The 13362-nt window shown below is 34.4% G+C and overlaps 1 protein-coding gene across 1 annotated transcript in view; it reads left to right on the top strand.

The window, feature by feature from the left end:
* Positions 1-13362, top strand: part of LOC149797686 (ATP-dependent DNA helicase DDX11-like) — a 148136-nt gene that overhangs the window by 75132 nt on the left and 59642 nt on the right. Inside the window, exons 20-22 of the mRNA XM_089962606.1 lie at positions 318-430; positions 2536-2608; positions 8539-8642. Of these exons, the coding sequence (XP_089818732.1) occupies positions 318-430; positions 2536-2608; positions 8539-8642 (290 nt within the window). The remainder of the gene's footprint in view (positions 1-317; positions 431-2535; positions 2609-8538; positions 8643-13362) is intronic.

Raw genomic sequence — 13362 nt, 5'->3', positions numbered from 1 at the left:
GACTTGAGAACTCAATTTTCAACACTGCCCAAAATGTTCTTTATTTACAGTTACTGTTTATGCATTTTCATGCCTTGTACAGTGATCTTTTCTTATGGGGCTACCCCCTTTGCAGTGAGAAGTTGGCCTTATGAATGGGATGAGCTCTATGAGGGAAACAAATAAAAGATATGCTATTTGTTTTTTGTTTTTTTCGGCAGGGTGGTCTCTGAGCTGGGATATGTTGTTTCTGAGAAAGGTCTCACAGTAGGGGCACCACTATGCTTGTTTTCTTATTTTAAAAGGTACTGTTTTTAAATAATAATTCTCTTCTTCAGGTCTTTTTAGCAAGTCCAGCATTAAATTTCTTCATCTGAATCCAGCTGTCCACTTTGCCACTGTTCTTCAGGAGGCCCGGGCTGTGATTGTAGCAGGAGGGACAATGCAGCCGGTATGAAGGTTTATTTTTAGCTTCAGGGAATTTGAATCCTTCTGTCCCTATGGCATAGTGTCTATTCTCTTATAGCAGTTGAAATTTATACTACTCAAAATAGTAGCAGAGTTTTATTAAATTAGTCACAGAGCTCAGAATTGCTAGTCTTTGATGGCAGTGTTATGTCAAGGGAGGCAACTCTAATGCAGGTAAATGGATTTTGTTCCACATGCTAATAATTTACAAAAAAATTAGTTGAAAATGCTTCAGAAAGAAAATCACAATCTTTATTTTAAAAATGTTCAGAATGTCAATATAAATTCTCCTGGAAATAAAAAGAATGAAAAGTTAAAAAAATATTTTAAAATATTATTTTGAGCATTTGGTTTACATTATTTAAAAGGACCAGGAATGGCAGTTTTCTCAATAATTTAATTTATCATGTTCTCACAGGGGTGTATCCATCCATTTTTTTTTCTCAGGAGGGTTTCAACTTGGATAAGTGGTTATCATGGCAAGTGTTATGTTTCTCACTGAAATTTATTCTACATTTTAAGACTGTAGTCATTTGACACACCTTTCCCCAAACCCCCACTTAATCTGTCACTGCCCACAAGGTGATTATGGTGTGGGCTGATTGATTCAACGTTGGTGTGATTATTTTAACAGCATCTTAGTAGAATAATGACTCTATGGTTCCAGTTGAAAGTTAATTCTAAAAATTAAAGAAACAAATTTTTTTTATTGCTTTAAATAACCTGGAGTAAACAGTAAGAACAAAGTGGGAGGCCATATTATGTTCACTAAACCTAATGACCAATTGTGTTTTTACAAGATATTTTTAACGGTATTTTATAGTAAACTTTACTTGCCTAACATTTGACCAGACATGATCTTTAAGCAACAAAGTCACAATATGTTTTAGATTTTCTTCTGTTGTACCGTTAGAAATTTTGATCTTCAGTTGTGTAAAGTCGGCCATTTTGATCTTCAGTATTGTGCAGTTGACCATATTGATTTTCAGTATTGTACAGGTGGTCAGTTTGATATTACTTCTTAATCGTTGATGCCAGGAAGAAGCATATATGTCTCAAACAATTTACAGCAGTATTCCAGACACGTTTGCTTCATTATTGATAAAAGCCTTTTCTGTTCCAGTTTGATGTTTGGGGCCATGGGATGAATTTTTGCTTTAAATAGAGTTATCTTCTAGTGGAAACAGACCTGCTTGAATTGTGATATATTGTAGTGTTGTTCATATTAAATGGTGGATGGGTGCTTTTCAACATGCTAAATAAATAAACTTAGACATTGTCAGATTTTATGGTTTTGTTGTTTCCTTTGACATGGAATATATTTCTGTTATGACAGGTTGATTGGGAAGATTTAAAATTTGCACAGCCCAGGGTAATGAAATTTGTTGATTTTTGTTTTTTTACAATTTACAGTCATCAATGTAATCAGCAAGCCCAAAACAAAATATGCATTTTCACTTTAAATCAAATTGAGATAATAATTGCTTCTAATAAATTGTGTTCTTTAAAAGACTTTATTTTCATTCATTCACATTATTTGGAAAGATATGGATGGCCAAAAAGCACAATCCTTTCTAATTGATATTTGCATGAAACCTTACCTAAATGTCACATTGTACAGTTTTGGATTTCCTCAGAAGGATGAAGTGGCATTATTTACTTTTGTTTTTAATTCATTTTGATGTTATTTGGAATATTTTATCTCCAGATTTATTTTTTGTTAAGAAAGGGGCATCAAGCAGTTGGAATGTCCATGGACCCATCTGTCTACATTCCCATGTACTGTTTGGTTTATAGTTTCTTTCCCTTTATTTTTTCTTCATTATTTTGTATTCATTAACCCCAATATCCACATTCACTTCATGTTTGGAAGATAATATGAATACATTCAATTTCACCTAGTAGTCATGTGCCCAAGAAGTAGGACATGTTTGGGGTCAAAGTTGAATGTTTTTGGTCTGGTACTTGCTGCATCCTTGAGCCATGCTTGTAGCAGTGTCCAGAATCATACCGTTCCATACATCTGCAGCTTATCTTTGGGATGTGTAGTGTGTTTCTTACATGCTTTTTTTCTTCTGAATATTTCAGGCAGATGAATTCAAAGATCAATTGTTCCATGCAGCAGGTGTTAATTTAAGCAGAATACAGGAATTTTCATGTGGTAAGTGGTCATTGCAGGAGTTTGATACTCTATAATGTGATCATGTTATAATTGCAATGCCAGTAGCTAGTAAAGGAAAGTAACATTTCATTTGGTCAGAATGTTACTACATGATCAAAATGAATTGCGTTTATTTCTGTATGAACTGTAAGGAGAACTACATTTCTAAGAATACCCACTTCTATAAATAGAGTCACATGTACATCATAAGATAAACACTGCCAGTGAAGGCAGACACAAAGTAAGCATTAAAGGAAAAGAACATTCTAACAATTTTAAAAAAATAATTGAATAAATCTGGCTACCATTGGTTGAAGGACTGGTATTATGATTACCTTATTACGATCAACCAGGACAATCCCAAGTGCTATAAATAGCTATGTAACAGAAAACCCCAAACATGTATTACTACGCTCAATTAAGATTTCTGTTTTTTAACGATGCAAACAAAATATCATAACAAATGATTGAAATTTCAATTATAAGAGTTTAACATTGTTTTTTTCTGAGTTTATTATGGTATAAACTGTCAGTTGCCGACTCACAAAGCTTACACAACGCCCTTTGAGTGTTATTTGCTGTGTGAGTCGGCAACTGACAGTTTATACCACGATAAACTCAGGAAAAAAAACATTAAACTCCTAAATGAAAGATAGTTTTGGTAAATTTGATCGTATATTTACAATCAGACATGATTTTTCTATGTTTTAAAGCGGAATTCCACTTTTCTCCTGACTTGATGCAGATTTTTCTTGATATAGTCTTTTTTTTTATATCATCTCCGCTCCGGTTTTTAAAAAACAGTCTGTCCGCTCCCATTTCACAATGACCCTTGTAAATTATTCGTTCCATATATTAGTTAGCACATGACTCTCATAAAGAGTATTCTGATTGGTCAAAGGTTTAAATTCATCCAATGAATCTTCGTGTAATGGAAACTGATGGCAATGGAAAGAAGAAGCATGCTTCCAAAAAATGGCGTCCCGAGTTGTTCAAAGAGACCATGACACAAAAAGTTTAGAAAAAGGTTTAAAAAACGTATGGAAATAGGAATGGCTGGAGTGAAAAGTTGACGGAAATTTAGTTGGTCAGTTTATAAGAAAACTGAATGCTAGAGGATTGGCATTTTGTGACCTCTGCAATAAAGGTCTGAATTACAGTAATCGCAGTTGGAAGAGTTTGGAGCAGCACCTACAAAAGAAGCTGCATACAGAAAAATTGAAGCTCAGAAGGCATCTAGAAAAAGTGTAAATAATTACCATTAGAAGAAAGATTTCTTGCATGAGAGAACAGATGTAGCCCTCTGTCAGAATATGCGTACTGCCTGTTGCCAATACAAGCACCAGCTTGAAAAGAAAAAGGCTGTCATTGAGAAGGCAAAGAAACGATTGCACATTGAGCTGAAAAGTCACTGGTGACAAAAAGGAAGGCTTAAGAAATCTTTGCCAAAGCTGCAAAAAGAGTTCGACTGGCATATCAACAGGTTTTGTCCATTGGAGAAAAAGACAAGTGAATGTATGGGATTATTTGTATATAGTTGATGTGCTTGGGTGTTTTTTTTACAGATTCGGTATGAAAAGAGAGAAGTATAATATATTTGCTGCAAAATTTGAGAAATTATTGTGACTTAGTTATGATGTGAACACTGACATGCATATGAAATAACTTCAGCATCAATAATATTGGAGAACAAACTCATATGACTATAAATATTGTGAAATTATTGAAGTAAAGTTGAACATTTTTCGTAAGTTTATTGGTTTTTCAGATGATTATATGGGTTCATTTTATAATTATAAGTTGCACCAGGAGCAGTTTTTTATGAGTAAAATGTGTTTTTGGTCGTGGCCATTGGCCCCCTGAACCCCTGGATCGAGGCACTGCCCCTTGATACCCCATTGGGAGAGGACCCCCAAAGCCCTCTTAAAAAAATTTTCAGCTTTTTTCTTATATAAGACTAATATCATGTCTGGAGAATAAAACTTTGATTTTTCAGGATGAATGTACAAATTCTCACCAGTGTGACAGAAATCTTCTTGTTTTGCCAACCTTTTCCTATCACAGTCTGGTCGTCTCAGTCATGTTGTCCACATGCTAGTAACTGCTTTTAAAAAGAAACCCTTCATGTCTTTTGCTGTGCTGACAGTTGTTATAAAATCCAACAACAACAACAAGAGATATATAACAAAAAGAAATTCACTCATAAAGCAACTTGAGGTCTTTAAAATTTTTATAACACCATACAAAACATTTTCTCTCTCTCACACATACACATGCACGTCGAGCTATTTGATAGAGCTACCAACACACAGGCAATACACATCACTGACACACAAAACCAAACTCTCAAGTGCTACTGCAAACCCGACAAAAACCAGAAATGTGTTATGTCAAATTGGTTTCTTCTAACTTGTCGAACACCCACAAATTCCACAGATGAAATATAATAATGTGATTGCAAATGAAAACTCCTGCACTTGCCAACCAGAGCGGTTCATTCATCAGGCCACATGCTATTCCACAAAAAGATTTTCATGTAGCGTACCATTACACTAGTGATAGCAACACTTGCCTTATTTCCAAGACAGAAAATTTAAATTTCCAAGAAAGACATGTATTAGAAATTTCCTGATGTAACTACACACTTCGTTAGAACTGTACCCACTAGGCATATTGTTGTGCACAGTATCGTACCATTGCCTACCATAGAATGTTTTCCAAATTAGAACTGATGAAAGTTAAAATGTGTGAAGTTTAATGTCAATCATAAAAGTATTTTTGGAGGATTAGTGATAACAAACTTGTACTAACAAACTTGTACCAACAGTCATTGGGTATCAGGGTTGCATCATTTTCATTTGGGATCAACTGGACATCATTAAAAATCTTATGGTGTAAACCCCATGTCAATATGACTCCGTTTAGGAGTAGTAATACGAAGATTTTCAAGATGAACACTGTAGTGGCCAAGTTTCTCCATCTTTACCTAGGACCAACTATGTTTTGCAGTGAAAGCCACTGATAAAGAGGAACACTGATAAGATTTTTAAGAGGGCCACTGTGGTGGCCATATTGGATGTTCAAATGACACCATTATGACCATTGTGTATGTAAAGTTTCATGGCAATCCTAGAAGTTATTTAAGAGGATTATTGGTAGCGAACCAGTATTGATGAATGGACAACTGGCCAGCCCCATCAGCATGCCTGGTCTATGAGCAATTAGAGCTGACAAATGAAAATGGAATAAATTGTGAATGCATATTGTGAATGGATTTGACAACTATTTTCAAACTACTGTTAAAATTCCAATGTCAAAAGCCCTATTGCTCAATAATCCATGATCTGATTGTTTACACTGATAGAATTTTTTTCACCCCTTGAAGTACAGAGAGACCCTGCCATAACGTGCCCTGTAATAATGTGAATTCAGATACGTGGGTGCAGCATGGCTCCTGAAATTTCTTATATTCATTCACACATGATAAAATATTTTTTGTTCCATGTGCGTGAAATAGTGTATAAAAAATTTATTATCATTTTGGGGAAGAGATCGCTTATGAATTTGAATATAATACGATTGTGGCGTGGTTCCTGAAATTTTAAATACATGTACATATATTTTTCTCTTCCCGGGTATTTTTTTTTTAAAGTATGAGAAATAGTGTGTAAAAAGTTTATTATCATTTTGAAGAAGAGTTTGCGTTTGAATTTTAATATAATATGATTGTGGTGTAGCTTCTATAATTTAACATATTCACCAGGTTCTTGAAGTGTTATGCGGAAATGTTACTTATTACTGATCCATGAGTAAAACCAGTATGTCATCTTTGTGATTATCTTCAATTAATTCTGTATGCCATTGCTGCTCAAACAATAGCTAAGATGTGCTTCTTCTTTAACTGCATACACAACCAAGCAGCAGACAATGCGGTGGTAGATAAAAGATAATCACAGTTTAGTAAAAATCAAAAAAAGAAAGTCGCCAATATGTTTGCTGGACTTGGCGGTGCTTTTAGATGCAATCAGTTGACCAGTAAATAATGTCTGCTTTAATACATGGAAATAGAAAGGGTATGAAATTATACATGCATTCAGCTTAAATTTTTTTTTTTTTATAAAAGTGACTTGTGACCATTGTGGGCCTACTGCACTTAGTTCTCTGGTTTTACATGTGCATGGTGTTTGTTTATGAACTCATTATTAATTTCCTATTTTTTATAAAAATATTTTATCATTATGGAAAAGCAAGTTCACAAACGTAAGTCGTTCTCTGCACTTGCACAATGATTATTATAGTAGTTTTCACACGTTTCTTTCAATATTCACAGAATCTGAAGTAAAAGTCATAATATGTACACTGAAAGCATGTGTTGATTGTTCTTGCAGTAGTTGTTCAAACAAATAGGCTTACAAACATTAATTATTAGAAATTTGCAATGGATAAATGTACACGGAAACGCATATGAGAAAATTTTAACACTATGAAATTTGTACAGACACCGTTTATAGACCCTGGAACGTAATAATGAACCATACACGTGTTTCATCTTTCTTAACCTAATTTTGCTGTTAATTTTTCCCATTGAATTCAGACACAATGATCTGTGACAAAATTATTGAATAGTTTAAATATGTTTGCAATTTTTGTAATGGAACTATATGTATTATGGATTAATTGCAAGCCCCGATGGTACGATATCAGATGGCAAATAAACGGTGTTAATACTCTGTTGATGCTGTATATTAGATGTTGAACTCAGAATAATGATCTGGGACAAAATTATTGAATATTGTTAATCTGTGTGCAAATTTTCAATGGAATTACATGCGTTATGGATGAAATGCATGCCATGACAGCATTTTGATACCCTGTTCATCATATAAATTAGACATGAATACATGTACATGTGCCAATGAGTTGTTCTCTGAAAAAAGTAAAATACTGCAAAACCCCGCATTAATGTGACCCCGATATTAACGTGATCTAATTTTTTTGACCCCAGTTATCGCGTTATAATGGCGTTCCACTGTACTGACATTGTTCTTATCAAGGCACAAAAAAATTCTAATACCACTGATTTGATGACATCACCATCTGTGGATGTACCTTTACAATCTTTATCAGAATGAAAAGCAAATAAACAAACAAATTTGCTGACAGAAACTTCAGAATATTTTGACATTTATTGGAGTTGGAGTTATATTTTATCTTAAGTTCACTGCTGTCTTTTGTATACATTTGCTATTTCAGTAAACCACGCTTCTAATAAGACAAGATATGAAAGCATTATTTCTCACCCTTTCAAAAACTGAATACCTGCTTTGGGTAAATCCATTTCCAATTTGTTCCAAACTAACAAAAATGCACATAGAATACAAGAAAAATGTAGATTTGGTACAAAAAAACAACCTATTTCAGGGTCTATACACAAGAGAAACAACCTATGGAAAGACTGATATAGTAAGTACTCAGGCAAATTACTTAAACAGGAAATGAGCAACAAAAAAGTAAAATGTTTAAATCAATTTGTAGTGCATGCATATGTAAATAAGTGCAACCATTCTTGTACTGTTAGAATTAGGACTTGATATTTTAAGATGTACTTGTTTGGTTTGGTTTGGTCTTTTATGGCCGAACAACACAAGTATGTTATTTATTGCTGAGGCAATTGAAGTAAGGTTCCTTGTCCATGGACACAATGATAGCTGACACAGCCTGATGGATTCAAACTCTTTCAATTGAAAGTTCTGCATGCTAACCACTGTGCCATTGCAGCTCCTTTGGGGTCTTGGAAATGGTCAGTAAATGTACACTATTTTCATGGAACTTCATCCTTCCCTTGCTGGATTTACAGTTCAAACATCTTTGATTGAATTGAGAAAAACAAAATATAAAAGTAAAATCATGTAGAACAAATATCCTTCCAGGTCATGTGATCCCATCAAACCAGCTTCTTCCAATTGCCCTCTCCACTGGACCTACTGGTATCCAGCTGGACTTCACCTTCCAGAATCGTAATAAACCTCAACTGGTAAGTGAACTTTATTACATATTAAGTTCAGTCTACTTTTCCTATACAAATTGTTGCTGTTATAAGCTTCAAATAAGTATGATTGTTAGACGGTAGGGTTGTAATTTTTAATCACTCCATGTCATTCATTTCACTGGATTAAATTTTATTTAAAATATGCCAGAGCAAAATGTTTCTGACTTTTTGTGATTTGATCAGTCAAGACACCTATGGCATGGTGTTGTACATACAATTTCACAAATGTAGTGAAATCTGTGACAATTTTATGTCCTTGAAAATATTGTGGTTTACAATTGGTTATGCCTTTCGAACTGTTCACAAACCACCTACCCACCTCTTTTACCATCGCTGCACCCTGTGTGAGTGTGCTAGTCACACAAAATTGTCCATCATTAACTCTATTTGAAATCAGCTAAGTGCAAGATTCTGTATCAAAATCTGAATTCATGCAAATAAAAATGTACAATGTACAAGTGATAAAAATGAAGTCTCATGTTTTTTCCATTTAAGGTTTTCTGCTTTAGTTTTGGTCACCAAGATTTCTTGTGTCTGACATCCTTTTCCATGCATCTTTCATGCTGTTTGACTGCACATAACCAGAAATCTATTAGTGCGAGCTTAAGGCAATAGTAGATCATAACTTGATAACAAATTACTTTTAAGTTTTTCTGCCAGGATCTCTGACACAGATCAGAATACTAGATTCTGATATTGATAGCTCTGAGATTGGTAATGAACTGGACACCTCTCCATGGACCTATAATAAAATGGAAACAATTAAAGTTCCTTGGGAAATTGCTTCTTGTATAGTAACCTTATCGATTTATTTCCTAACTTGTTGAAGCTTGATACATACATGCCTCCCCTTACCACGGAGTGTTGGAAGAGTTTCTCACTGCAGTCAGAAATAGATTAACTTGTGAAAGTGTCTACTGAATAATATGAATGCAGCTACAAGGAGTTCATATGAATATTTCAGTTTCAACAGAGCACTGGGTACATGGAATATGAATATTTCATTTTCAACAGAGCACTGGGTACATGGAATATGAATATTTCAATTTCAACAGAGCACTGGGTACATGGAATATGAATATTTCAATTTCAACAGAGCACTGGGTACATGGAATATGAATATTTCAGTTTCAACAGCACTGGGTACATGGAATATAAATATTTCAGTTTCAACAGCACTGGGTACATGGAATATGAATATTTCAGTTTCAACAGAGCACTGGGTACATGGAATATGAATATTTCAGTTTCAACAGAGCACTGGGTACATGGAATATGAATATTTCAGTTTCAACAGAGCACTGGGTACATGGAATATGAATATTTCAGTTTCAACAGAGCACTGGGTACATGGAATATGAATATTTCATTTTCAACAGAGCACTGGGTACATGGAATATGAATATTTCAGTTTCAACAGCACTGGGTACATGGAATATGAATATTTCAGTTTCAACAGAGCACTGGGTACATGGAATATGAATATTTCAGTTTCAACAGCACTGGGTACATGGAATATGAATATTTCAGTTTCAACAGAGCACTGGGTACATGGAATATGAATATTTCAATTTCAACAGAGCACTGGGTACATGGAATATGAATATTTCAGTTTCAACAGAGCACTGGGTACATGGAATATGAATATTTCAGTTTCAACAGCACTGGGTACATGGAATATGAATATTTCAGTTTCAACAGAGCACTGGGTACATGGAATATGAATATTTCAGTTTCAACAGAGCACTGGGTACATGGAATATGAATATTTCAATTTCAACAGAGCACTGGGTACATGGAATATGAATATTTCAGTTTCAACAGCACTGGGTACATGGAATATAAATATTTCAGTTTCAACAGCACTGGGTACATGGAATATGAATATTTCAGTTTCAACAGAGCACTGGGTACATGGAATATAAATATTTCAGTTTCAACAGCACTGGGTACATGGAATATGAATATTTCAGTTTCAACAGAGCACTGGGTACATGGAATATGAATATTTCAGTTTCAACAGCACTGGGTACATGGAATATGAATATTTCAGTTTCAACAGAGCACTGGGTACATGGAATATGAATATTTCTGTTTCAACAGAGCACTGGGTACATGGAATATGAATATTTCAGTTTCAACAGAGCACTGGGTACATGGAATATGAATATTTCAGTTTCAACAGAGCACTGGGTACATGGAATATTAATTTTTCAGTTTCACCAGAGCACTGGGTACATGGAAAGAAAAAAAGGAATGGTTCTTGTTCAGGTCTTAAGCATGAAAGTTATACATGGCCCTGCATTGTCAGTTTTCCAGCATCCATACTTCAAAAATTGCTCTGGAGTACTACTGGTCTAATTTCGATCAGACCTGTAACTCGGGTTTGTATCATCAAACTCCTGGAGCAAGATCCATATTATCGAGGTGATCTTGCATCATCTTGGCTTGCCTAGTTACCACACTGGGGATCATACTGTAAAAACAGTAACTCTTGGAAGAGGAAAAAGCACTCATTACTTTTGTGCCCCAACAGTTACTACAGGCATGTCCAACCTGCAGGTCACATTAGGCACAGTCCTTAACATTGTGCTGCCTGTGGCCATATAGACAATTTTTTCAAAATATGCTTTTTAATTAATATGCATAATTAATGATAAGGAACTGTTCTTGCTCATGTGGCCCACAACTTTAAGCATTTTAACTAGTTTGGCTGCCAGCCAAAAATGTTGGATGTCCCTAACTTACATGCATGTGAAAAAATTTCTGTGTTCCAGCACACTTGTAGACATGAAAATGTCTAGACAAAATTGGCAAGTTTGTCTTAGGTCACACAGTAGTGACCATCTTTTGTTCAATTGCCATAACAGTAAATGGTTATAAATTACTGTGATTGTTTTTGTTTCTATTTATTTTGCATTTGTATATTTTCTGATTCCTCTAACATAAATAAAATTAAGGTAATTAAGATTTTATAGTTAAGAGCACACTTAATGTTTACGGGAAGACCTGTTTTATAATGTGCAATTCTTACACAATGCATATCATGCATAGTGTCACCAATGTCCTTCTTTATTCCTAAAAATATTAGATGCAGATTTTGTTTTATTCGTCATTTTGATAAAATCCTGTTCTTCCACATCACATTCACGTCCATTGTTATTTTATTTACTTTGTTTCACTTGCTTAAGAATTACCTTGTTTTCAGTGAAATAAGTGATTGTTCACAGTGTTGTAATCTGTATCTGTCATCTATTCATGAAAGACTGACTATAGGTAGAATTCTAAATATAGAGCGACTAGATCATCATCGATCTATTTCATTTTGTTAAAAAATTTTTATCCCACTTTTGATTTTGGCTGGTTGTTTTGGTGGCGTTTTTTGATTACAATTGGTGGATTTGTCTTTTGTTTTCAGGCAAAATGATTGTTTAAAGCATGAAACTGGCTTGAGTAAATTTTGTCCCTCTTTCCTGCAACATTAAACCTCTTATGGCTTATTACTACATAATGATAGAATGATTATCGTAGCAGAGGAAACATGTGCTTGTTTGAGTTTGCTTACATCAAACTACCACTGCCTTATTATTGCAATTATTTTCAGAGTATTATTTTTTAGACTTCTTTATCGTATATTTCAAACATTATTGAACTCTACTGCAGTGGTGCATACAATCTGAAATCTAGAAATATACTTAATACAGTGCAAATTAGAATCTTCAGTGTACATGTTGTGACATCATGATGTAAACAAGGTCACTATACTTGAAGTGCTTGCAATTAATCAAACACTGTTTTCATTGTTTTAATACTGTTAACACATTTAATGAGATGTTTAAATTTTTGGGTAAAAAATGTGTATAACTTTTGGATTTTTAACTTAGCTTTAACAATTTTTCAGTCATATGACTATGATGTCTGCATTGTGACAATTTATAGTGATGTCTAGCACCGGGGCATCATGCCAGAGACATGTAGAATCATGTCCCATACAAGCACATTATCCTGACACCAGGCTGACATGTCAAAACACTAACCTCTTAACACTGAGCGCTGATTGAGACATCTGATAGTACTTGTTTTATACAGGGTTCCCACACTAACAGGAAATTGGGAATCAGTCGGGAGAAATGATAATTTTTTCCAAACCGTGAAGAGTCCTTGAATTTTGCAAATATTGATGAAAGTCAGGAAAAACCAAGGAATTTTCCTCCAGAATTTGATGCCTGAAATAGTTATGTAATTGAGTCATAACTGAACTGATTGTGAGTTAAATTTATCGAGTTCTAACCAGAATATTAGGAGGTTGCAGTATGGATAATTTGAGTGCTTGCCATAAATATATTTGTTAAGACAGTCCAAAGGCTCAGTGGATTAGATTCATCTAATAGACTTTTTGTTTCACAGACAGCTCGATATCCATATTTACTTTTATGGAAGGTATGAAAACCAGTCTAGCATCACAAGAGGCCAACATGGTGGCGTTAAAGCATAGCAGCTTAGTAGATGAGTTTGCAAACTTAAGCGAGTTATACCTGCATGAAATCGATCCATTATTTATTTTCTCAGAAATTGCAAGTATTACAATCATTACATCTTTATTCTGCTGAGAGAAGATAAAACTAATGTGTTCATTAAATCTGAGCGGGTATTAACGATTTCGAATGCTAGTCGCACGAGAACACAGAATCTCACAACCATCATT

The sequence above is a fragment of the Sinohyriopsis cumingii genome, chromosome 6 (genome assembly GCF_028554795.1).
Source record: "Sinohyriopsis cumingii isolate HCF-2022 chromosome 6, ASM2855479v2, whole genome shotgun sequence".
Lineage (NCBI taxonomy): Eukaryota > Metazoa > Mollusca > Bivalvia > Unionida > Unionidae > Sinohyriopsis > Sinohyriopsis cumingii.
The sequence above is the reverse complement of the archived record's forward strand: the minus strand, read 5'-3'. Positions and strand labels throughout refer to the sequence as shown.